At 38.0% G+C, this 25,998-nt stretch overlaps 1 protein-coding gene across 2 annotated transcripts in view; it reads right to left on the bottom strand.

The window, feature by feature from the left end:
* The window catches only part of DSTN (destrin, actin depolymerizing factor), a 31,659-nt gene extending 13,897 nt beyond the window's left edge, over positions 1 to 17,762 (bottom strand). The window contains exon 1 of one of the 2 annotated variants that reach the window (XM_036892189.2): positions 17,577 to 17,762. In XM_036892189.2, coding sequence (XP_036748084.1) covers positions 17,577 to 17,579 — 3 coding nt within the window. In that variant the 5' untranslated portion in view covers positions 17,580 to 17,762. Of the gene's footprint in view, positions 1 to 14,542; positions 14,678 to 17,576 lie in introns of those variants that run through there. The other variant, XM_036892188.2, reaches the window with a different exon arrangement.
* Positions 17,763 to 25,998: the final 8,236 nt, after the last annotated feature.

Here is a 25,998-nt window from a genome sequence, read left to right on the forward strand (position 1 = left end):
ACTGCATAGCAGACAAATACAATTTCAGATTTACAAACACCTGGCAGAAAATAGGCATTAGCTCCTTTTGCAACCTATCAACTCTTTTAAACATTCAGAATGACTGCTAACAAAGGAATTGGGGAACTTAAAAATGGGTTCACGATTCCCCCTTATTTACACTATGTCTTGCACAGGGCCAAAAGAAACAGAAAAAGGACTGACTGCAAAATGTTTGGGCTTCTGGCTACAACTGATGCCTCTGAGAAGTAACAATGGGACAACAAATAAAATGAGACTGACAAGTGCTTCAGGTACATCTACACAAAAATGTTGAGGGCCTCACAGGATCTATGTTAAGATGGGAGTGCTGAAGGTATTCGTCTACTTTGTCTCCTACCAAAACTCCACTAAAGTGAAAAAAAAGGGGGGAGGGTGCGTAAAAAAAAGGTGAAGAACATAAACCCAGAAGGACAAAGAAAACTGAAGAAACATGGAAGTTCAAATAAGGAAGAATGAATGAAATTAGTTTGAGAAGCACTTAGTTCCCCAGATCCCCTACTGAGTTCTACCCTACCACCAACCTCCCGTATCCCTGGGTTTCGGAAGAGGGTGAGCAGTAGGTCTTTCTGGCTTAGTCGTCATATAGAAAACAGGAAAATAGGTGACCATATGTAAATGAATGCTAAGACACTCTCTCTACTACCACAACCTTGAAGCTTGACCATGAATTACTAAATCCATAACTCCCACTGTTTGAGAGCCACGCTGTCCAGGACAACTTTCCAGATGGTGCAAATGTTCTGTAACTGCACTGTCCAATAAGGCAGCCACTACCACACAAGGCAACTGAGCACATGAAATGTGGTTAATCCAATTAAGGAATCAAATTTTTAATTTTCTGTTATTTTAAATAATTTAACATTAACACATAAGACTCTCAATACCAAAATAGTATGTTTTAGGTAAACAAATTTTAAAGTGTATTACATAGTTTTCTGTCTTGGAAAACTAGTATGTTATTCAGCTTTAGAGATGACCCATGTCATCAGGAATCTGAGTTATACTATGCAGTGACAGAACAATGTCTTCAAAGGCAAGATTTCAATTCTCATTTACTATAATAATTATGACTGGCTGTTTCTAGGGGCAAGGAAGCAATCTTGGAGGCAAATTCAGACTTTTTTTGGTTTGTCTGTAAATATCCTAAGTGCTAATTTGGAAGAGTCAAAACAACCAAAATGAAAAATAGTCATAAAACTACAGACAAGAAGGCCTGACTTTAAGCAAAGATTTTTAATTTTTACAGATGGCGCAACAAAAAGTTATTTTATTCCTTGAGCAAAACAAAAACAAAAACAAAAACCCTGGATATTGGGGAAGAACCAAAACAATGAATTGAAAATACAAGACATATAATAACAACAATAAAGATAACTTCATTTTGTATTATATTAAACAAAAGCTATTCCAAAAGAAATTCTTTTTAAATTTGCTGTGCTCTCCTCATAAACAGAATTTAGAGCATTTAAACTTAGAAGACCTTTTAAACCAGAGTACATAAAGTTGAATCAGACTTACTTAATTCTGTAACCTGAACAAGGTAATCTCCTCTAAACCTATTGCATCAACTGTAAAATGTGAGTTATGATAATCCTAACTCAAGAGGATTGATAACACAACACACGTAAATCACGTAACTACAGTGCCTGGCAACAGTAGTTGTCATTCAGTAAGTGAAGACTCATTATTACTAACCGGAAAACCTCGTTAGAGCATGTCCTTCAACTCTTTCTACTTTCCAATGTTTTTAATTGGGTAATGGAAAGCTACAGATAAAAGAAATCCTGACAGTTTTAATAATCAGAGAACAGATAGAAATTATTGTCCTATGAATTTAAAGAACATATTAACTTCTGAAAGATCTTTCTTTCCCATGCCTATTAAACAGTCAACAGCAAAGACAGCAAGAGCAAAAAGGACGATGAACAGTAGTCCTGACACAGTTAAGATTCATTTACACTGCCTCTTGTCATTCTTCTATCACCTACAGCTGTAAACCAAAATCTACAATGACGAAAACTGGAATCTGTGGGGTGAGCTAATAAGCTTTGTCCTAAAATTTGTCCCTGTCCAATATACATCTGTCAAGCAAGAACACAGCAAATCCCCAATCCCTTGATAAATTCAAACTGTCCAGAACTGCTGTGCATAGTTTTATCATTGTGCCTTATTAAGGCTGCAAGACAAACTAAATCCAAGTTTATGTTCTACCAGCCAAGGGATGTGCCTCTGGGCTTCACCTGTCTAAACGAGGGCCATCTGCCACATCATCCAGAGGGAATACTTTTCCATAATTTACACAAAGTCACTAAATAGGCTATCAGCATCAGTGATTCAGAAAATTTTTCAAATTAAGTCTGCTTTAATACACTGGTTCATTCCCAAAAACCAGGGTGACTAAATAGTTCAAATTTACAACCAATTTGCAATTATAGACGCCCTTCATTCACCTCACAGCAAAGTATAGACAATGCCCTTGAGATAGCCTATGCAAATAGAATAGCAATTCTACTAGCTATACATTAATTTTAAAGAGTTCCACTAAACCAATTTTATGGTTACACCTTTCTTAGTGGGGAAAAAAAAATTCATTCCAGAACCAAAACTCTCATATGAAACACCATACACGCCACCAAAATAACATAGAAAAATCATCTCAATAGCCAGAGTGGATTGGATATAATAAAGCCCAGCTGCTAAAAATAATCTATCTCATTCAGATTATAGGCAATCTTATTTTAAAAACAATTCTAACCAATAAAACAAATTTAACGATTTCCCACCCCAAGTAGGAGGCAGAAAGTCAGAAAGGGAGGTTGGAACAGTAAGTATTATAGGTCTGACACAGCACATAATACTTCGTACTTCCCCTTCCCTCAAAAAACTAGAGAGAAAAATGGTGGGGGGAGGGGGGAGGCAACCTAGGGGACAGTAGCACAATGACAAATCATCCTATGCCGTTACTTTCTTTCAAGAGTTTCTGACTTCCTTCAGGATAAAGTCCATGCCATGTCAAGCCCTTTATGCTCTCTCTCTCCAGCCTCCTTTCCCACTTCTGCCTGGTATGTAGCCCGTAACTCCAGTTATACATAATTCTTTGGGATGTCCTGAACACACCACATTCTCCGAATGCTTTACCTTCCTCCTCTTCACCTGGTTAAATTCTTCAGGGCTCAAGCTCAGGTATCACCTCCTCTGGGAAGGCAACTACTACTAGGCTCCTCAGCCAGCAACTCTAAGCTAAGACACGTGATCCTTCAATGTACTAACATAGAATACAATTATTTCTATCATAATATTATTACTGTAATTAACTGTCTATTGGCTATCTGATTCTCTTACTAGTCTGTGCTCAAGTACAAGAACTCAGTATTTTTTTCAACACTATTCTAAGAACTATCATCTGCTTTACCAGGTTGTGAAAAGATGATTATCCCTTAAAATTCTTATGAAAATTTTCTCCCATTCTCTATAGTCCAGTTCTTCAGTGTACACCAAGGATAATCTTCCATCTTAAACTTTAGGTTTTTGAGAGAAAAAAAAACTTTAAGCAATTTTTATTAATCTCCCTTGGAATATTTTGGTCCTGATGAGATCTGCTATTAGTCTCTTTTTACTAAAGATACAAAACTTCAGTCCTCTGAAATACTATTTGAATAGACTCATAACTGACAAGAAAAAACTTATAAAGATAGAAAAATTCTCCCTATTTGACTTTATAAGTGGCAACTCACTGCACTACAGAAACATGAACATCCTTGAGATGATACAATTGACTTTTTGAGCTATAATTGATCTATAACATTATTTTCAGGTGTATAACATGATTCGATATTTATACATATGGTGAAATGATCACCACAATTAGTCTAGTTAACTTTCATCAACATAGTTATAATTTTTGTGATGAAAAAAATTTAAGATTTATGCTTAGTAACTTTTCCTATATACAGTACAGAATTAACTATAGTAACCATGCTGTACATTATTGTTCCTTAGCTTGTAACTGGAAGTTTTTATCTTTTGAGCACTGTCACCCACTGACCTCCCCACTCCACCCCCACTTCTGGCAACCACCGACCTGTTCCCTGTATGGATGAGTAGGGGGAGGCTGTTTTTTTAAGATCCCACATATAAATGAGATCATATGATATTTGTCTTTGCCTGACTTATTTCACTTAGAATAACACCTTCAAGGTCTATCCATGTTGTCAAAATGGCAAAACTTCCATCTTTTATGTCTAATAACAGTCCATTTTGTATGTGTGTGTTTGTACACACATACATTTTCTTATCAAATTCTCCATCCATGAATACTTAGGTTGCTTCCATATCTTGGCTATTGTAAATCATGCTGCAATAAACATGGGGGTGCATATACTTTTCAAGTGTTTTCACTTCTGATAAATATCTGGAAATGTAGTTGCTATATCATGGTAGTTCTAGTTTTAATTTTTTGAGTAAACACCATACTGTTTTCCACAGTGGCTACACCAATTTACATTCTCACCGACTGTGCAAAAGGATTCCTTATTTCCACATTCTTACCAAGACTTATTTCTTCCCTTTTTTTTTGTAATAGCCATTCTAATATACTGTCAATCTGTAGCAAAGGAGCCAAGAATTTACAATGGAGAATGGAGAATTTTCTTCAATAAATGGTGTTAGGAAAACTGGACAGCCACATGCAAAATATGAACTGTACCAATTTCTTACACAATACACAGAAATTAACTCAAAATGAGTTAAAGACTTGGCTGTAAGAACTGAAACCATAAAGCTCAAGAAAAGACAGGTGGTAAACTCCATGATAGGTCTTGATGATTTTTTGGCTATGATACAAAAAGCAAAGGCAAGAAAAGCAAAAATAAAAAGTGAGATTACATTAAAGTAAAATGCTTCTGCACAGCAAAGGAAACCAGCAACAAAATGAAAAGACAACCTTCCAAAAAGGAGAAAATATTTGCAAAATCATATATCTGATATACAGAGTTAATATTCAAAATACAGAAGAACACATACAACTCAATAGCAAAAAGCAAAACAATCTGATTTAAAAATGGGTATAGGATCTGAATAGACATTTTTGCAGAAAAGACATACACATAGCCAACAAGTACATGAGAGGTGCTCAACATCACTAGCAATCAGGGATGCAAATCAAAACCACAATGAGATATCACCTTAACTTGTAGTATCTTTATCAATCCCCTCTGCCCAACACATACACACAGCTCCTCCTCTATCCAGAAATATAAAGCTGCTTAAATGTTTTTCTTAGTCAATACACATTCTCTTAGTAGTCTGTTTTAAAAGTCACAAACATATATTTTATTTTTATGCATATGACATGTAAGCATCACTTAATTTCAGGATAAATGCTACATAAAAAAATGTATACAGAAATCAATATATAAAGAGCATGACCTTGAAGAAATCAATATCCCATAAAACACAATGACACATTTCAGAATTTCTGCAATCTACACCCATGTTAAATAGTCACTTAATACTACAGCTGAAAAAATAAAAAGAGCACTATTTAATAATCAGATGTATCTATCAGTAGTTTTATCCAAGGCCAAGGTGGAGAGGAGGACTATTTCAGGCATTAATACTAGGAAAAAAAAACAACTCATCCTTCACTAAGACTGGAAACTGATTTATAGTCCTTAACTGGGGAGTGGACTATTATTCACAGTAAAAAGGAACAAACTGCTGATACACATGCTTTATACTAAATGAAAAAAAAAAAAAAGGCAGACTCAGAGTGTATGACTGGATGGTTCCATCTGTAAGATATTCTTACAAAGGGGAAACTATAGGGACAAAACAACAGATCAGTGGTTGTTGGGGGTGGGAGGAAGAATTAACATGGGGGCACTGTTTGTAGTGAAGGAACTATTCTATATTTTGATTGTGTTGGTAGTTTTACAACTGTACATGTTTGCCCAAACTTGCAGAACTTACATAAAACTGATGAATTTTATGTGAATTATCCTGAATGGAAAAAATTACACATTACTTCTAGCCCATGCTTCAAAAACCACAATATGAAATATGTCCTATGACCCTTTGAGAATAATCATTTTGAACACATAAGTTAAAGGTAAAAGATTTCTCCTTGATTTAACAATTTGGCTCCTCTCTGTATGACTAGCTAGCATGTCAGTGAACCTAAGATAGGAAATAGATTTGATGTTGTTGGTTAACTGACCTACCTATATTCCATGGTCACACTCAGTTTCTAAGCCCCACCAATTCCTCTTTAAATATGTATCTCAAATCTACTCCTTCTCATCTATTCTTAAAATCTCATATCACTCACTCCCAAGATTAAAAAGCCCTTTATTATCTCAACCTATTTTTGCAGATTCATCTTTCACTATAGGCAACTGTATCATTCATTTATAACTTTCTGAAAGTAATTTGCCCATTTATACCAAAAGCCTCTAAATAATCCAAACCCCTTGACCCTTTAACCCAGTAATCCCACTAGGTATTTATTCTGGGGAAAATAATCTGCGTAATACAAAAAACCAGACAGTCCCAATAAATAAACACAAAGAAAATTACGGTGGATCCACAGGATAGATTCTGATGCAGCCGTTAAAATCATGTTCATGAAAAGTTGTTGATGACATAGGGGAAATATTTATGATTTGCTTTAAGTGAGAAGACAAGATGAATATAAAGTTTTTGGAGAGTGTAGTCTCAACCATGTAAAATAGCATAGTGGAAAGAAAAACTTTTTCTCTAACAGTGGGAAGATCGGTGATTGTTATCTTCTCTCCAGTTTTCTGTATTTTCCAAGTTTTCTATGATGACATATTTTTAAAATTGGAAATATACATATGCATACACAGACATTTTGATTCAGTGATTGCATACCTAGGACTCTTTTTTGAATAGTAATGCAAACGCACACAATGTTTATGTGCAAAGATGACAGAGCAAGACGTAATAATGGATTTAAATTTAACAGGAGAGGGGACTCTCTTGTCCCCTCCTGGCCTGAGCCAGGAGTTCTGTCCTCTCGCTTTCTCTCTAAATAAAAGCCTCTGCCTTGTTCTCCTAAAAAAAAGTTCAACAGGAGGATGATTTAATATAATCACTGTAATGCAAGATCATTAAACAATTTAAAGTTTTTACAGATATATTTAATATGCATAAAATTCACCCATTTAAAAGTGTAAGTTCAGCGGGTTTTAGTATATTCAAAGTTTAGTATATTTAGTATATACAAAGTTGTACATCTATCACAACATAATTTTAGACATTTTGAGAATCCCAAAAGAAATCCTGTACTCAGAGCAATCACTTCTTTTACCCACTTTCACTAAGCCCAGACCTAGCTAACCACGAATGTACTTCCTGTCTCTATGGAACTGTAGATATTTTATATAGGTATATGGGGTCAGACAATATGTAGTCTTGGTTTTTTCTGACTAGCTTCTTTCACTTAGCATATTCACGGTTCAACCATGTTGTAGCATGAGTCAGTACTTCATTTCTTTTTATTGCCAAATAACATCCCATTGTATGGATGTACTACATTTTATCTATCTGGTTATCAGTTCTTAGACATTTGGGTTATTTCCACTTTGGGCTATTATTAATAATGCTATGAATATTCATGTACAGGTTTTTATGTGGGCATATGTTTTCATTTTGCTTAGGTATATACCTATGCTGGGTTAATTTGGTTAACTCCCAAGTCTAACTTTTTACAGAACTGTCAAACCGCTTTCTAAAGTGGCTGCACCATTTACATTCACACCAGCAATATATATGAGAGTTCCCACTTCTCCACAGCTTTACCAACATTTGTGTCTATTGCTTTTTTTATTATGCCCTTCTAGTGGGTATGAAGTAGTATCTCATTGTGGATTTGCTTTTTATTTTTCTAATGGCTAATGATTTTCAGCATCTTTTCACATACTTATTGACAATCTGTACACCTTCTTTAAGGAAATGTCTATTCAAAGCCTTTGCCCACATGACTGGGTTGTCCTTTCATTGTTGAGTTGTAAGAGTCCTTTATATATTCTGGATACAAGTTCCTTGTCAAACGAGATTTGTAAATAGTTTCCTCCATTCCATGGGTTGTCTTTTTCACTTTCTTGATGGTATTCTTTGATAGAAAAATGTTTTTTTTTAATTCTAATAAAGTCCAATTTATTTTTCTGTCATATGTGCTTTTGGTGTCACTGCCTAGGAATGGCAAGAAAACTGCCAAAAACCAGTGTCTAAGTTCACAAAGATTTATGCCTATGTTTTCTTCTAGAAGTTTTATAGCTTTAGCTCTTACATTCAGGTCTATGATACATTTTGAATTAAATTTTGTATATAGTGTGAAGCAGGGATCTAAATTTGTCCCAGCATCATTTGCAGAAGACACTACTCTTTCCCCCAATGAATTAGCTTGGCACTCTTGTCACACTGGTATATGGGAAATAAAGGATATAAAAATGTTATAGATGAACTCAACCATGTGACAAAAATCTATTATTGGTAGTCTCCAGATACTCACTTTCTCCCTTATCTCCATTATAGTACTTATTACAATCTGTAATTATCTTATTCACTTACTTCTTATCTGTCTCCCCCACTAGAATGTTTTCTTCATAGGATGGGTACTTTGTCTCGTATACTACTAAATCTCCAGAGCCTACAACAATACCTGGTTCCTAGAAGGTATGTAACAATATTTGTTTGAAGAATAAGCATATATTTTAAGTGGTCTGGAAGGAAATGCAGTAGAATGTTACTACTTTGGTTGGAACTGCCATTACAACTAAATTTTTCTTAATGTTCTACAATGAATGTACATTATAATTAGATATGAAATTATAGTATTTTAAAGATTGGTAATACTTCTAGATCAATTTATTATTTCTCCAAGTTCTACAAACCATGATTTTTGCCAAACTATTGTATTTTAGCTTCTGTATTAGGTCCCCAGCACAATGACACCACCAACTACCTAGTAGTTCAGGTCCAAATCTTAGAAGTTATCTTTGATATCTCTTTCCCTTATGCTACACATCCAAATTGTTAAGTAAGTACTGTCAGCTATCCCCCAAAATATATAATCTAATCACTCCTCACTATCCCACTAACAATCAAACGTCTAAATAATACCAATAGTCTCTTTGGTCTTTGACCCCATCTGTACATCTCCACAAAGATAAATCGTATCTTATTTCACTACTAACACTCCCCACACCCCCTCAACAAACACAACTGCTTCCTAGTACAATCAGAATAAAACTCAAATTCCTCACATTGGCCCATGGGCTCTTCCTGTTCTAACTCTTGCCTACAATCCATTTGCTATTTTTCTCTCCACTTTTCACTGAAGTCCAGCTATACAAACCTTTCTGTTCCTTGGCATGCCATTCACGAGGCCTTTCCACTTAAGGAGCTCCTTCTGCCTGGAATGCTCTTCATATGGCTAGCTAGCTCTTCCCTGCAACCAAGTCTTAGTTCAAGTGTCATTTTCTAAGACGCCTTCCCTAACAATCTAGGTAAAAGCAGCCAACGCCTTCAATACTCCCTATTGGTTTACTCTTATTTCCTTCTTATTACTTATATTATCTGACATGATCTTGTCATTTGTTTTTTGTTTTTCTCTCTCCCCTCACACATTAGAATGTAACTTCACAAGGGAAGGCCTTTGTTTTTCAGTACTGTATCCCAAGTCACTGGATCAGTTTTTGGCATGTAATAATTTCTCAACTATTTATTGAACAAATGATTGCTATTCTCAATCTTGAGGGCAATGAAGAACTGTGTTTGATTCTCCATTGATTACTTCAGGTAAAATATAGCTACAAGTGGAAGACAAGATAGTTTTACATCAAGAATCAAGTACCCTGAAAAATCAAATTAACAAATTGATTATAAAAAGGTTTATCATATATAGTAATTCCAAGTAAAATAACACTCATTTAAAGAAATAATAAAACAACTGGAAACACATTCTAATGCACTCCTCCCACTCTTTTCATTTTATCTACAATTACTGAAGCATGCACTGGTGTAATCAGAACACAAAGGTAGGGGGAGGACCGACTAATTTAATCTAATTAGGATCAAAATTCATTTAATGTATTTTGGCCAAGATAATAAACAAACATTTTACTAAGTACCAGGCATTGCTTTAAAATAGTTATATGTGTCACCCAAACTGTTGTGATATACCAGATACTATTATTATTCCCATCTGACGGAATGATGAAATTGAGGCACAGAACAGGCAGTAACTTACCTAAGGTCATACAGTTAGGAAGTGGCAGAGCCAAGATTCAAAAAACCTAGACCTCTTAAGCCATGCTCTTAACCACTTTTCAGTATAGTTTAACAGGAATGATAATAATCTACCTCATTGGGTTGCTATAAGGATTGAATGAGATAAGGTAACACAATGCCTAACACATAGTAAATACTTGGAAGCTACCTAAGAACCATTACTTCTTGTTCTTTCATTTGTTAGGCTTTCAAGAGATTTTCTGTGGTTCAGGATGCCTCAATGAGCATTAAATACCATTCAGTTGCATTTTTAAGGAAAGAAAGGGAACTGGTATTTATTGAGGGGTTCTGTATGCTAGAATTATTTTAAAGGCACTACTACTCTAATAACACTTGCCTTATCTATCTACAAGGATTTTTCCCTGTAAGACTCAAATTAAATTGTAATGCAGTACACAAAAGGAAGGTACTATTCAATTAGATTAGTACTTAAAACTTAATTTCTATTGTATTAAAAAAAGGTATGTGGGAATAGAAAGTAAAAAAATTAAAGTAACCCATCTCCAAGGGAAACCTGTCTCTGTCATAATTACCAATGTGCTCTCATTTACCCATTCATTTTCATTCAGAAACAACTGTGTGGGCCTATTGAGAGAAGCATCTTGCTATTGAAACATACAAACCTTATCTGAAGAAGCTCAATAGTCTACTTCCACAAAGCATTCTAATTAAGTGCCAAAAAAGGAATTCATATGCTCTCTTAGCACTGCTTAGACATGTGCAGAAATGCAGAGAATTAACAGTGTTGGTACCCATGCCAACTTCCCCTTATAAACTAAGTAGACCAGTCCACAAAGTCTAAGGCTGATCTATTAAGGTGGCCACGAATCACATTAAATGGGGCTACTGTGACTAAAGAACTGCATTTTTAATTAACTTAAAATTTAAAATGATCAATTCCATTACTGGCAAACTATGTACCTCGAGCAACTTAGGTCTATGAATCTACTTTTTCAACTATAAATTTTATATCTAAATACATATCAAATATTTCTAGTAAAAACTGAATATCTGAATTGAGATGTACTGTAAGTGTAAAATATATACTGCATTTTAAACAAATTGTATGAAAAAAGGACGTAAAATGTCTCATTAATTTTTACATTGATTAAATGTTGATATTTCAGATATATTGGGTTAAATAAATTTAGCTTTTTTTTAAATGGGGTAACTAGAAAGTTTAAAAGTATATATATAACTCTCATGTTATTTCTATTTGGCAACACTGGTCTAAAGATCACTTACAACATTCTTAAAACAAGGTTTCAATGATTTGAGAATTCCTCAGAGCTCCAGAGCTTGAAAACAAACGCTCCAGAGCAAGTTGGAGGAGTCTGACTTGCCTGTACTTTTAGTTCTATAACTAACCACCACCAAAAAAAGGGACCACGTGAGACAATTTTAAAACAAATGCTCATTACATTTACAAGTTGGCAATTTTCTGAAAGCAAGCCAAGATAGGGATATCAGTGGGAAATTCATCTTTCTTTTCTGTGAAAAGGCAAATGGGAATAACAAAGTAATGCACAAATATCGAATGGGATAGCCTTCCTTTGATGTGATCCAGAAGCACAAACACAGTGACAAATTTGTTCTAAATGTAGTTTCCTGTTACAGTATGCACTTAAGTTTCTGTCTTTCAAGTGCTCATCCTATGCAGTAACAAGTCATTTCTGATGCTCCCTTCTCATGTTAAAAAAAAAAAGCCCAAATCTCAGTTTTTTCTTGGCCTTTTCACACCTTCAAGAACAGATTAAAATCTGAACTTTAAGAATTTTAAATGGATTTTTACTTAAGTCACTTGCTTCTTAAAGATCTACATAAAATCTGATTCTTCAATTTCAACACACCAAAGCAAATCATGCACTAGGGTGAAGAGTACAAAGGCATTACAATGTCAGCTACTAGAAGCCCAACCTTTGAAAGAGTTAAGAATCATTCTAAACTAAAAACTACTCAATTCTACGGGTGTCCTTGTACAGAAGATTCCATGACGAATGCAAGTAACAAGTCTGTCAAAGTATTACTGAGATGAAAAAATCTGACGCTTATTTTTCTATACTTCTCTCAATGTAAAATTTCAAGGAAAATGAACAGGAGATAGCTTTTAGAAGCACATTTCCAAGTGAAAACTCATTTCTAACACGTGGCAAAAAAGGCAGAGACAGAAGAAAAACTGGTTGAAGTATTTCTGAAGTGTTATGTGTAAATCTTTTGGTATGCACTATCTATAGAGGAGTATATTCTACAAGGGAAGGAAGCTCAAGATACTTAAATAACAATCTTCTAGTTATTTATTGTGCTCTGTGTTTAGGTATGCATACAGCAAACAGTACAATAAACTAGACCTAGTTACTCAGACTAGAGCAGCTCTGTAGACAAAACAACGCATATATGTTAAACCCAGTTTTTCAAGAGTCTCAAATTACAAATGTGGTGTTTGTTTCTGTTCACCTCAAATTATCTTAGTTATTAAAGAAAATAATAAAGTTACTGTGGATAAAATAAGAGTTCCTGTGGCCAGGATTCTCATCTGGCCCTGGTTGACTAGCTCATTGCACACCTGTGAGCAATACTTAGCTGTCGACTCTATATAAAGAGCTCGGCCCAGTGCTCTGGGCATGACACGGTGGCAGGGCTGCAAGGCTGCAGGAGAGCAGAGGCTGGAGTGGTGGCAGCGCTGAGGACAGAGGCCCAAAGGACAGCTGTGCAGGATGACTGTGCAGAGAGGCCCAGAGGACAGCTGTGTGGGATGACTGTGTGGGACGGCTGTGCAGACAGAGAGGCCCAGAGGCAGAGACTGGCTTGCTGCATGCAGACTCATTCTGACTGAATGGGATTCTAGTGACTGACCTGCCACCTGGAAATAAAGTTGGGTATAACCCTTTCACCCCAATAACGTTTTGCTGTCAATTTCTTTGGTCACATTGAATCCATAGTGAACTTGCCCGGGGGCTGAAACCCATTGGCAAGACAGTTACATTGACATAAAATACAAATATCTGGTGTCTTCCTGCACATTTAAATACCATTCTGATTTAAACCAATTCTATTTGTGAAAAATAGGCATGGCAATTTGTTTCCTTTTTTTTAAAACAGATTTTATTTTTTAGAAACATTAAAGATTCATGACAACACTGAATGGGACAGAGTTTTCCTGTATATCCCCTGTGTTTGTTTTAACATTTTGGCTATATATCTCACCTAGGAAAAAGAAAGGGTAAGTGTAAAGCAGAGGTTGTTAAGTTCCATGGGCTTTGGCAAAGATGGAGTTTTATCTTAGATCAGTCTGCTTTCTACTACTACCAAAGCCTGACAGAGGCAGGTGACTAGAATTAAGACAGAATTGAACTTCTGTTATTTAGTAGCTTGAGACATGCAAAGAAATGTAGGTGCCAGAAAGGGATATTAGTCCTCAGTGGGCAGTTCTGGCTTTGACAATCACATCCTTATGGATTTTCTTTTGACACTGGATTTACTTTATGGCTCCAAAAATAAGCTTAGATGAAGACTTGATGAGTATTTAAACAATGTCAGGTTCAGCAGATGCTCATGCATGTAAAAACATTATAAACTATTATTATTATCAACTATTACTAATCAGAGAAATGCAAATTAAAAGGATAAGAAACCATTTCACAACGAGCAGATCTGGCAAAGTTTCAAGTTTCATAATACTCCGTGGTGAAAAGAAATGGAGAAACAGGTTTGTAAATGTTGCTGATGGGATACCAACTGGAACCACTAAGAATACAAATGCATGCCCACTAATTCAGGCACTTCCAGATACATGCCAAGATGACACACACTGGGGCTAGAGAAGTAATGTGTAACACGGAAACCATCTGTAAAACTGTTCAAATAGACCAAAAAAAGATAAAAGGGTGAAAAAGTGGGGAACTATCTAGTGTCCTCAATAACAGAATGGATAGCATATATAGCTATAAAATGCAAACAATTCAGTAAAGAATCAGAGTTACAGCTAAAACCAAAAGTCATCTTCCCCAGAGAAAACTCACCAAATTTAATTTTAAGTTGCAAAATGATACATGAAACATACCATTTACATGAAATTTAGAAACACATTAAGGTAATATGTATTACTACAGATGTACACATGTATAGCTAAAAGTATGACAATATCAATGAGAATATATTAATTCCAGATAACAATGTCAAAGTTTACCTGAACCCTGTGCTCTTGGAAAGCAGTGATGGTTAAAAAATCCACCCTCATCATTTTATGTTATGGAAAACAGGTAACACAAAAGGATCCTGCCCTTGCTTATTATGAGATAAAACCCATCCCCATGCTTTTTCAGCACTCGCTCGTATGCCTGCCCAGAAACCCGTCCTTTTTTGAGACATTTCTCATTAACTATTTCTCCCAATTGCAGTAGCCTGCAAAAATCATCTCCTTAATTGGCCAGTTCATTAGGTCTTTGACACAGGATTGGTTATCTCTGGGAGGAAAGAGAATGGGATGAGAAAGATACATGTGCATCTAGCTACAATGGTAACATAAAAACCTGAAATATGGTAAAAAGTTAACCTTCCCTTTTTTTGTACAAATGGACTTATTATTTTGTGTACTTTTCAGCTTAAAATGTTTCAAAGTAAGTTTTCAAATTATTTTAAAACTTGATGTGGAGTCAGAAAAGGTCACAATCCATTCTTTAATCCTTTACAGTCTGTTTCCTCATCTGTTAAATAGGCACACAAACACATGCCCAGCACATTGCACTAGGCTGTTACCAGTAACAGTGTTTTTGCTAATCAAGTGGTAGAATACATCTGTAATTCAGCTGGAGCCAATTAACAATTAGAGCAGTGTTCTTATTAGGGTAAGGTTAAGTAAGGGTTTGATTATCATGCATTCCTATTTCCCAGAAAGCCACATAGCTATACTATGTTTAAAAGAATGTACTATAAGTTACAAGAGGAGCTAGGCAAGTCTGTGTGTGCTGTCTCAATCCATGTTCAACAGAACTACTGAGCAGATAACTCAAGGAACTTGGTGGGATAGCAAATCATCTTTGTGTAAGGAAGCTGCACACCCTGCATACAAGGAAGCCAGGAGGCCATGTACCCTATATTCAGGGAAACCAGGAGGCTGCATACCCTGTGTACACCGAAGCAAGGTGGCCACATACCCTGTGTACACAGAAGCTTTGTTTGGGGTGTGCAGATGTGGTTCCTGTGGAGAGTAAACTTGTTTCTGGCACTGTAAAGTGAGACTTTGGAAACATTAATCTGAGTGCTCAGGGTGCTCTTCTGAGTTGGTTTCAAATTGCTTTATTTTCAAGTGCTTCTAGAAGACATGGTGAGTACCAGGAACTGATTTGTTAATGTACAACAAACCCATCAGTAGTTAAAATTTAATCTTAAAAAAAAACAACTTAGAAACTTGGAACCAATCAACAGACACAGTTTCAAATAGAGGTAAAGTGCTAAAGTCTGGGATAATAGAGGAACTTTTCATCTTTACAATATTCCCTAACAGCTGGCCTGACGGAAGATGCTCTGTGCTGATTAGGCTAAACAGCCTTTATATGGTCTTTATTTTGAACTCTTTCTTTGCCAGGATCCAAACAAGAGTAGCTTGCAGGGTCTTCCTGACCTCCCTAAAGCCAAATTTGAAATGTATTTGGAATCTGCCCATCTTTATTTATTTATTTATTTCTCCTCCTTCCCCAAGAACCAGTAAATAAAACAGACTCTTTCCTCATATTATTTGAATATACACAAATACGGAAGTTAAGCTTTAACTAAAGTTTAAGCATTTAATTAAAATGCTTGGTCCTATTTTCAAACGGAAAATAGTTTGTATTGTAGCACCTCACAAAAAAAAAAAAGAGTATCAAATGAGAAGACCTTAAAACAGGCTTCAGCCCACTTCCAAGCACTTTCATTAGAGCGAATGGTCCTAAAATTATGAGGACTCAAAACACTTAAATTAAAAATGTTTTAGTAAAAAGTAGTATATACATTTATAATCTCAAAGAGGTTAAGAATTTTTTAAGAAGCTGATCCCTTTTATAGCTTACAGAATTAAACCAAAGAACCAAACCTGAACAACATGAAATTCCTATCATCATTAAGGAAACTTCTGGTTAATTCCTTTTCCTTTCACTATTGAGCCTATCTACCTAGTTCAATTGCTATTCAGTGAAAACATTTCATATATAGATAAGCTGGTACCAACTGCTTCCAAGCGGACAGATACAATAACAGTGTAGTATTTCTAGCAAAGTCTGGTAAGCCCTTGCCTGCAAATCATTGACCAAAAATGGTAATAGTGTGCACACACTAAAGAAAATGACAAAATGTTCTACTCATCAAGTTGAAAATACTGTTTTACAGCAAATCAGAGCGACAGTTTTAGAGGGTGAAATACGTAAATTAAGGAGAGTCCACCACTTAAAATACACTGAGCATATTCACTTTTCAGTGACTCGGATAATTTAAGAGAGTTTTAAAAAGCTTCTTCATTTGCTTTTATTAGTATCCTGGCATAATGCCCACACCTCTGCACGCTAGGTTCCTGTAGAGTCGAACTGTTTACAGGTAAAAGAAAATTTCTAACCATACACAGAGAGATCGGGCAGGGAAGGGTTAAGAGAGACAACGCCATGCTTGACAAGCACTAAGACAGTGCTGCTGGAAGCTGATTGCCAGATACCACAAACAAAGCGGCTGCAAGGCCACCCGTTCTTCATCATGCCAGGGTCATGCTCGTAATGATCATTCCGCCTTCTATGGCTGTTCGATGAAGGCCTTATTTTACTTATCAAGACGGGCAGACCTCACCGGCCGACACTCGCACAAGACGCTTACTGACCGCTTCTGTGCTCGGCTTGGGGAAACCTGAGCCAACAAGGCCTGCGACCCCCACCCACGGCTGCGCGATCCCGGCCGTTTTCCCCGAGGCAGTGGGTGCCTAACTCAGGCTGGCCGAGCCTAACCACCCCCGGGCGGAAGGAACCACGCAGGCGACGGTCCCTCCCAGCAGCTGCGCCCGACACAGCCGCGCGGGAGCCGCCCTGGGTGCGGCGCTCGCAGCGGGTCGGTGCACCGCGGAAGCCGGGAGACCACTCCCTGCCCAGACGACAGCTGGGCCCGGGTCCCTGCCCAAGCGAGGACGCTGCTCTCGCCTCTCAGCACCGACCTCGCGCCGCCCGCTACGCGCCAGCCCACGCCTCGGACTCCCCCGTACTCACCATCTTCGCCGCAGTGACCCGGGAAAGGTAGCCAGCAGGCGCAGAGTCTGCGGTGCTTCCTCCTCACGGCAACCGAACAGAGCGACCCAACGAGTAGACAACGCGAGGCGCAAAGCTACCAGAGGGCGGGCGCGCGCCTCAGACCCAAACGCAACTGTTTACGTCACGCGCTGCCCGCCGTTGCTACGCAACGGGCCGGCCTGGCTACGCCCCGCCCAGGAGGCCCTCCCGACTCTGCGGGAAGCGGGATATTTCCCACCTGCAGGAGACTGGGGTACCGGCTCTCCCTCTTACCAGCTCGGGTCTATTCGGCTGGATCCTCCCTCAAATACTAGGAATGAGGAAGCGAGGCGGAGCTTGGGCTGGAAACTGCCAGCAAGAGGAGAGCAGTGGAGCGGGGGGCAATTTCCGCCGGGGCGGGGCCTCTTGGAGCCCCGCCTACTAAGATGCCGCGGCCCGGACCTGGAAGCGCCACCTGGCCAGGTGTGCGCCGTTGCTGGGGGCGGAGCTTGGGACCCGGAGGATGGGCGGGGCGGTCCCCGAATCCGGAGACCCGAGGGAGGACCGGCTGGAGCTTGGGCCCAGGCCATGGCGCCGACTTTGCATCCAGCATTTTTTTACCTACTTTGGTGCGATTCCCGCTATCCTTTCCTTATTGGCCCAGCCTGGCACGTCGGGCCCTCGCGTGAGGGGAAAAATCTGCCTATTTTTCCTCTTCCTCAGGCGGCTGTGGCTGTTCGAGTGTTCTGTGAGTCACTGCTAATTTCAGGTCTGGAAAAAACCGAGGAATGATTTATTTATCTTTGTGAACAGCCGGGGGAAAGAGGCCCGGCAGTTCGCAGGGGTGTGGCTGGGAAACGGCAGGGTCGTCTTGAGATGAAGGCGCCAGCCCCGCTGCTCCGTTTGTGCGCTTTTTAATTTGGGATTGTGTTTTTTTAATGGACGGTTGCATCAGAAACACACTTTTCGGAGGACCAGAAGGAACCCCAAAGTTTTTCCTGAGGGTTTTTGTGGCGAATAAAGGAAATAGAAAGAATTTACAACTGGCATGATTACTCAATTTTATAATTGGTTTTACTTAATTTAAGCTACCGAGAACATCACAGCCTCTGCCAAAACTACTTTCTCCAAATGTGAGGCTTTGGACAAGATGGTATTTTTTTGTGTTGTTTTTTTCTGGACACTATATAGCATCTAGATTATACGGCGCTTTGGTCTGCCCACTCAACATAGACACTTCTCATTACTCTTGTCCTGTATCTTTTTTTTTAAAGAAAGGAAGCAAGTTGTGGCGATTCTGAACCTTTTCCACCTGCTATAAGATTTTTGGCAAGATAGAGCAGTAGTTCTCAGCTGTAAAGAGTGAACCTGTATAAACTCACCCCCAGGGTTTTTGACGGTGTGTCTAGAGTAAGATCTGAGATTTTGCATCTGTGACAATCCCCAGGTGATGCTAAAGCCGGTGATTGGGTACTGCACTTTGAGAAGAAAGAACTCCTGTCCAGCTACAGTTGGAGCCCTGTTTTTCTGTCTGTCTGGGACTCAGTGCCCTCCCTCTACCTCTAAGTCCTCAAAGACTCCTTTCTAGTCAAAAACTGAATCATGCTCATTTAAGGACACCAGTCTGCCTGCTCCAGCCTCTCCTGCATTTCACCCTCCACCCTGCCATCAGAGTTAAGTCAAACATAAGAATGTGATCTCATTTTCCTGCTTAAAATTTTCCGTGGCTTCCTTCAGAATTCTTAGCAGGTCAGTCTGGCCCTGGCCTCAGCCTACCTTTTCTTGTCTGTCTCACATTTTCACAATGTCCTGGTTTCTTCCAGACTAAACTTCTCATTCCAGACCTTCGTGTTCTCTCTAACTGCCATAATCCTGAGCCTGTTCATTTCTCAGCCTGGAATGTTTCTATCACACCTCCAGTCTGAAGACTTCTGACCACTTCCCAAGAGATCAATAGTGGTTCCTTGTATAATCCCACATTTCATCACTTCTCAAATCTTGATAAGCACCCGATCACCTGAGGATCTTAACAAAATGCAAATTTGTGAATTTAGGGTTGGGGAGTCTCAGATGCCAGGTAATTCAGCTGCTCCTAGTCCTGAGACCACACTTTAAGTAGCGAGGTTTTATGATTTTTTACTACTGTTCGTGTGGCACTGTAATTGTATTTATTTGCCACCACCACTACTATAGACTGAGGGTTCATTGATGACAAGGGGTGTTTAGGGTACATCTTATATAGACTGGCATAGACCCTGTGTGGATGAAGTGAAGGTTCCTATGGCCCTGGTTGGCTAGCTCACTGCACACGCAGGGGAATACATTGCTATTGTGCTTTCGGTGACACAGTGGCATGGATGCACAGCTGCAGGAGAGCAGAGACTGAAGTGGTGGCAGCATTGAGGACAGAGACTGAGATGGCTGCGGGGGCAGAGAGGCCCAGAGGCAGAGACCAGCTTGATGCATGCAGACTCTCTCTGAGTGTACAGGATTCTAGTGATTCGCCTGCCACTGTGGGAATGAAGTTGGGTATAAACCCTTTCATCCCAAGAATGTTCCATTGTCATTCTTTGGTCTCATTGAATCCATAGTGAACTTGCCAGGGGCTGAAATCCATTGGCAAGACACCCTGGCATATAGTAGGTGTTTAATACATGTTGGTTTAGTAAGTCAACCAATATCTGAAGATGTTTTACAATTCATTAGGCAAACTTCTATATCAGTTCATTGTAATCTGAAGCTCCATTTTTTTAAAAGATCCCCTTGAATTTTAACTTCTCTGCCTTTACACGTTTCCTAGATATTTTCATTCCTCCTCATCCCACAAAGGCAAAAAGTATTAACATTAAGTCTCTCCTTAAATATGAGAAGGGTGATTCCATTTCTCATTTAGAAAACATTTTGATTACTTAATCTGTGAACATATAGATACTTTCATTAAAACTATTAGTATGAGTGGTGGGGAAGAATATACATTAATGAGCTTGAAGATAAATGTGTCGTAATAAAAAAGGCTTTTCTGCCAGGGGATATAACCCTGTCAGTTTATAGCACAGGAAGATGATGTTTATTTTCTCCCCAACCTCACAAATTCACCTGTTCCCTATCTCCTAACCTTTATGTCTATAGTCTTTTAAAAAAGAATGCTAATCATTATTTTTAAAGATTCAAGCAATGTAATAAATGTTAATCATTATTATTAAAGATTCAAGCAATGTAATAAAGGGAAGCCACTTGAACACTCCTACTCTCCATTCCCACAGTCTCTGTCCCCTCCTCTGAGGTAATCATTGATGGCAGTTTGGTGTGCGTGACCTTACAGAGAAACAAACTTTGTGCATAGGTTTTGTGTTGTATTTTGCTTTTGGTGCTTGTGTAATGGTTTGTGGATGCATGGTGTCCTTGTAGCTTGGTTCTCCTGATTTTTGTGTTTGCTGCCTTTGTGCATTTTAGATAGAGCTGTGTTGTTGAAGTCTCCAACTATGATAGTGGAGTCATTGGTTTTCTCCTTGCAGTTCTGTCAGTTTGACATTGTGAAGTGTATACATGTTGAGAATGATGTCTTAAAGGAGAATTGACCCATTTTTCATAATGAAATGCCCTTCTTTATTCCTGCTAACTTTCAATTTTTTGAAGTCTGCTCTGTCTGAAATTATAGTACTCCTCCTTTCTTCTAATTATTGTTAGCATTGTATGTTTTCCTCCATCCATTTACTTTTAATCTGTATGTGTCTATTTAAAGTGGGTTTCTTGTAGAAAACATATAGTTGGGTTATAGTTTTTTGATCCACTCTGAAAGTCTATCTTTTAAGTGGTACATGTAGACCACTGACATTCAGAATTGCTATTAATGTGGCTGTATTACTATCATATTTGTTCCTGCTTTCTAAGAATTTGTTGTCCTTGCTCTTTGTTTCTATTTTTATCTTCCACTCTTTTTCTGCCTGTTGTGGTTACTTTTTACATGTGTTTTATTTTTTGTTGTTGTTGCAATTTTTTTTATTAAGGTATCATTCATATACAATCCTATAAAGGTTTCACATGAGCAACATTGTGGTTATTACATTCATCCATATTATCAAGTGCCCCCACACACACCCCATTGCAGTCACCGTCCATCAGCATAGTAAGATGCTGTAGAGCTATTACTTGTCTTGTCTGTGCTATACTGCCTTCACCGTGACCCCCTACATTATGTGTACTAATCATAATGCCCCTTAATCCCTTTCTGCTTCCCTCCCTACCCCCTTCCGTTTGGTAACTGCTAGTCCCTTCTTGGGAGTCTGTGAGTCTGCTGCTGTTTTGTTTCTTCAGTTTTGCTTCATACTTATACTCCACAAATAAGGGAAATCATTTGGTACTTGTCTTTCTCTGCCTGGCTTATTTCACTGAGCATAATACCCTCTAGCTCCATCCATGTTGTTGCAAATGGTAGGATTTGTTTTCTTCTTATGGCTGAGTAATATTCCATTGTGTATATGTACCACAGCTTCTTTATTCATTCATCTACTGATGGACACTTAGGTTGCTTCCATATCTTGGCTATTGTAAATAGTGCTGCAATAAACATAGGGGTACATATGTCTCTTTGAATCTGGGATCGTGTTTTCTTCAAGTAAATTCCTAGTAGTCGAATTCCTGGGTCAAATGGTATTTCTATTTTATTTATTTATTTTATTCATCTTACATTTATTTCCATCTCCCACGTCACTCCCTCTAAAGGATTTAAGGGACTTAAAATAAGAACATACATAATGAAATTTCAAGTTACAAATTAAAGCAGAAACAAAAACCATGAAAAAAAGCAGTATACAAACAAAATAGTTATAAGGAAAAGCATAGTTGAGACACAATTCAGTGGCAAGAGTCATCCAGGGAAATACTATATCACTTCACAGGTAGTGTGAGTACCTTATAATAACAAAATAAGTTTTACCTAATTTGGTACCTAAATACCAAAATACTGATGTTCTAGGACCTTGCTACTACTCCATTTGTGATCTCAAGACCAAAAGTATCAACATCACCTGGGAGCTTTTCAGAAATGCAGAATCTCAGGCCCTATCCCAGACATACTAGATGAGAATCTGCCTTTTCACAAGATTCCCAGAGGAATACATACATACATAAAGTTTGAGAAGCTCTGATCTAGGGTTCTCTCATTCTGAGATTCAAAAGACCCATAATGGAGCTCAGGAACCTGTGTTTTTTTGTTTTTTGTTTTTGGTATCATTAATCTACAATTACATGAGGAACATTATGTTTACTAGACTCCCCCTATCACCAAGTCCCACACACAAACCCCATTATAGTCACTGTCCATCAGCGTAGTAAGATGCTGTAGAATCACTATTTGTCTTCTCTGTGTTGCACAGCCCTCCCCATGCCCCTCCCATTATACATGCTAATCATAATGCCCCCTTTCTTTTTCCCCATCCCCTTATCCCTCCCTTCCCACGCATCCTCCTCTGTCCCTTTCACTTTGGTAACTGTTAGTCCATTCTTGGGTTCTGTGATTCTGCTGCTGTTTTGTTCCTTCAGTTTTTTCTTTGTTCTTATACTCCACATATGAGTGAAATCATTTGGTACTTGTCTTTCTCTGCCTGGCTTATTTCACTGAGCATAATACCCTCCATGTTGTTACAAATGGTAGGATTTGTTTTCTTCTTATGGCTGAATAATATTCCACTGTGTATATGTACCACATCTTTATCCATTCATCTACTGATGGACACTTAGGTTGCTTCCATTTCTTGGCTATTGTAAATAGTGCTGCGATAAACATAGGGGTGCATCTGTCTTTTTCAAACTGGGCTGCTGCATTCTTAGGGTAAATTCCTAGCAGTGGAATTCCTGAGTCGAATGGTATTTCTATTTTGAGCTTTTTATGGAACCATTTATTTTAGTTTTTTGAGGAACCTCCATATTGCTTTCTACAGTGGTTGAACTAACTGCCTATTGTGGTCTTAACTGAGCATTTTATATGCTAACTTTTTCTCCTTTTTTTAGTATATCAGTTTATTTCTTTTCATAGTTTTTTTAGTGCCTGCACTAGAGTTTGCAGTATATATTTACAACTAATCCAAAATGACTTTGAAATAATACTATATCACTTTACAGGTAGTGTGAGTACCTTATAATAACAGAATAATTTGAATTCCTTTCTGCCACCCCTGTATCATTCATTTCACTTCTGTATAAGCGTACATAAGCATATATAATTGAATACATGGTTGTGATATTATTTTGAACAAACTGTTATCTGTTAGATCAATTAAGAATAAGAAAAATGAAAATTTTTATTTTACCTTATTTTTCCTTTGATGCTCATCCTTTCTTTATATAGATGCAAGTTTCTGATCTATGTATTTTCCTTCTCTCTAAAGAACTTCTGTTAACATTTCTTGTAAGGCAGGTCTACTGGCAACAAATTCTTCCAACTGTTGTTTGAGATAGTATTTCTCCTTCACTGCTAAAGGATAATTTAGTAGGCTACAGTATTCGAGCTTGATGGGGTTTAATATTTAAATAATTCCCTCCACTCTCTTCTTGCTTGAATGGTTTCTGAGGAAAAGTCAGTAGTTCTTATCTTTGTTCCACTATAGGTAAGGTGCTTTTTCTTTCTTTCAGGATATTTTTAATCTTTGATTTTCTGTAATTTGAAAATGATATACCTAGGTGTACTTTTTTGGCATTCCTCCTGCTTAGTACTCTTTGAGCTTTCTGGGCATGCTCAGTAATTTGGGGAAAGTCTCAGTCACCACTGTTTCACATATTTCCTCTGTTCCTTCCTCTCTTCTCTTGCTGGTATTCCCATTATGTAGATGTTATACCTGTGTAGTTGTCCCACAGTCCTTGGGTATTCTGTCCTGGGTTTTTTATTTTCCAATCTTTGTTCTCTTTGCTTTTTGGGTTTAAGGATTCTATTGATATATCCAGCTCAGAAGCAGAAGACCTGTTCTCTGAGCAGCAGTGTGCTCAGCTAAGAAATTGGGCAAAGTGGATGTTGGGAGATAAATAGTGATGACTGTCATTGATAGATATTTTTATGAGTCCTATTCTACAGATGAGGAATGGTGAAGAGATGTTCCTTAGGAGCTCAGGGGACTAGGCGATCTGCTCTCAGGCCTGTGACCTTTACTGTCACCCTGCTTGGCACCTCACTCATGGATGATGCCTAACAGAAATGAGCTGCCTGTTGTTGTTTCTGTAATACCACCAGCGAGGGGGGCAGGACTAATACAAAATGAAGCAAATGGAAACTGTGGAGAATACATTCTGGACATTCCTTTACCATAGCCTGGTCCTGATGGACTGGGCAGCCCTAGGGGCTGGGCATCTGTTTTAAGAAAGAACTAAATATATGTAAGTATATTCATGGGAATGATGCAGTACCACATGGTAATGCTAATGATTTCTCTATTAGTCCTTATGATAGAGTGAAAGTCATATACCACTGAAAATTGAACTATGATAGGTATTTTTCAGGTAATAGTGTAATACTTGAGTTAAACCATGAGAAAATGGAGTAGAAAGTGGTACAACAATCTGGACCAATGGTTATTCACTCCTCTTGGGCCATATGTTCCCTTTGATATTCTGATGATAAGTATAGAACTCTCTAGAAAGTAGACATTTGCTCCTACTCACAAAGCTTGGCCTATATCTTCAGGGAGCTTATGGGCTGCCCTGAAGCCTATCCATTAAATTGGTTATTTCAGGAAAGGTTTTGGGAAATGTCCTAAAAAGGAAACTCAAGGTAGGAGGAATGAATGAATAGTTCCATATGCCAAAACTGGAGTTGGTATCATATGGGTTATCAGTTTAGCATGAGATTTTCCAGACCCTTAGAGTGTAGAGCATTTTTAAAAATACAAAAGGTCTCAACAATGCATATGGGATTATGGCTTGTTTTTATTCAGTCATTCAGCAATATTTCTTGGAGTTCTATCCCTACTGTCTTCCCATTTTTCAGAAGCACAGTACATTGTTTCCACAATTCTGATGGGATTGCTTGCTGTATTTCTGGAAAAAGAAAAAGGAGCCAAAAAAGATTTCAAAAAGGACAAATAAAGGAATCAAGTTCTTGATTCAAGGATTAACTAAATGACTTCAAAGTTTTCCAAATGTAAAGAAGCCCAAGGGTTGAGTGTGATCACACGGTAAAAAATCATGAAGGGTAGGAATGAACAGAAATTTTGCAGCAAATTCTATCATAAAGGTAAGAGGGCTTCTCTGAAAGCTCAAAGGGTGTTATTTTAGGAAAAATAGGGGGACTATTTTACATGGTGGGTAAGGACAGGAGTGGAGTAAGGATGGAGGAGAAGGAAGGCATGCCACAGTGACAAGCTGAGAGTGGTGAGCTCTGTGATTGGGACCCATTTTTCCCTACCCCTTCCCATTATTCTCTGCAGATCTCTGT

The sequence above is a fragment of the Manis pentadactyla genome, chromosome 5 (genome assembly GCF_030020395.1).
Source record: "Manis pentadactyla isolate mManPen7 chromosome 5, mManPen7.hap1, whole genome shotgun sequence".
NCBI lineage: Eukaryota > Metazoa > Chordata > Mammalia > Pholidota > Manidae > Manis > Manis pentadactyla.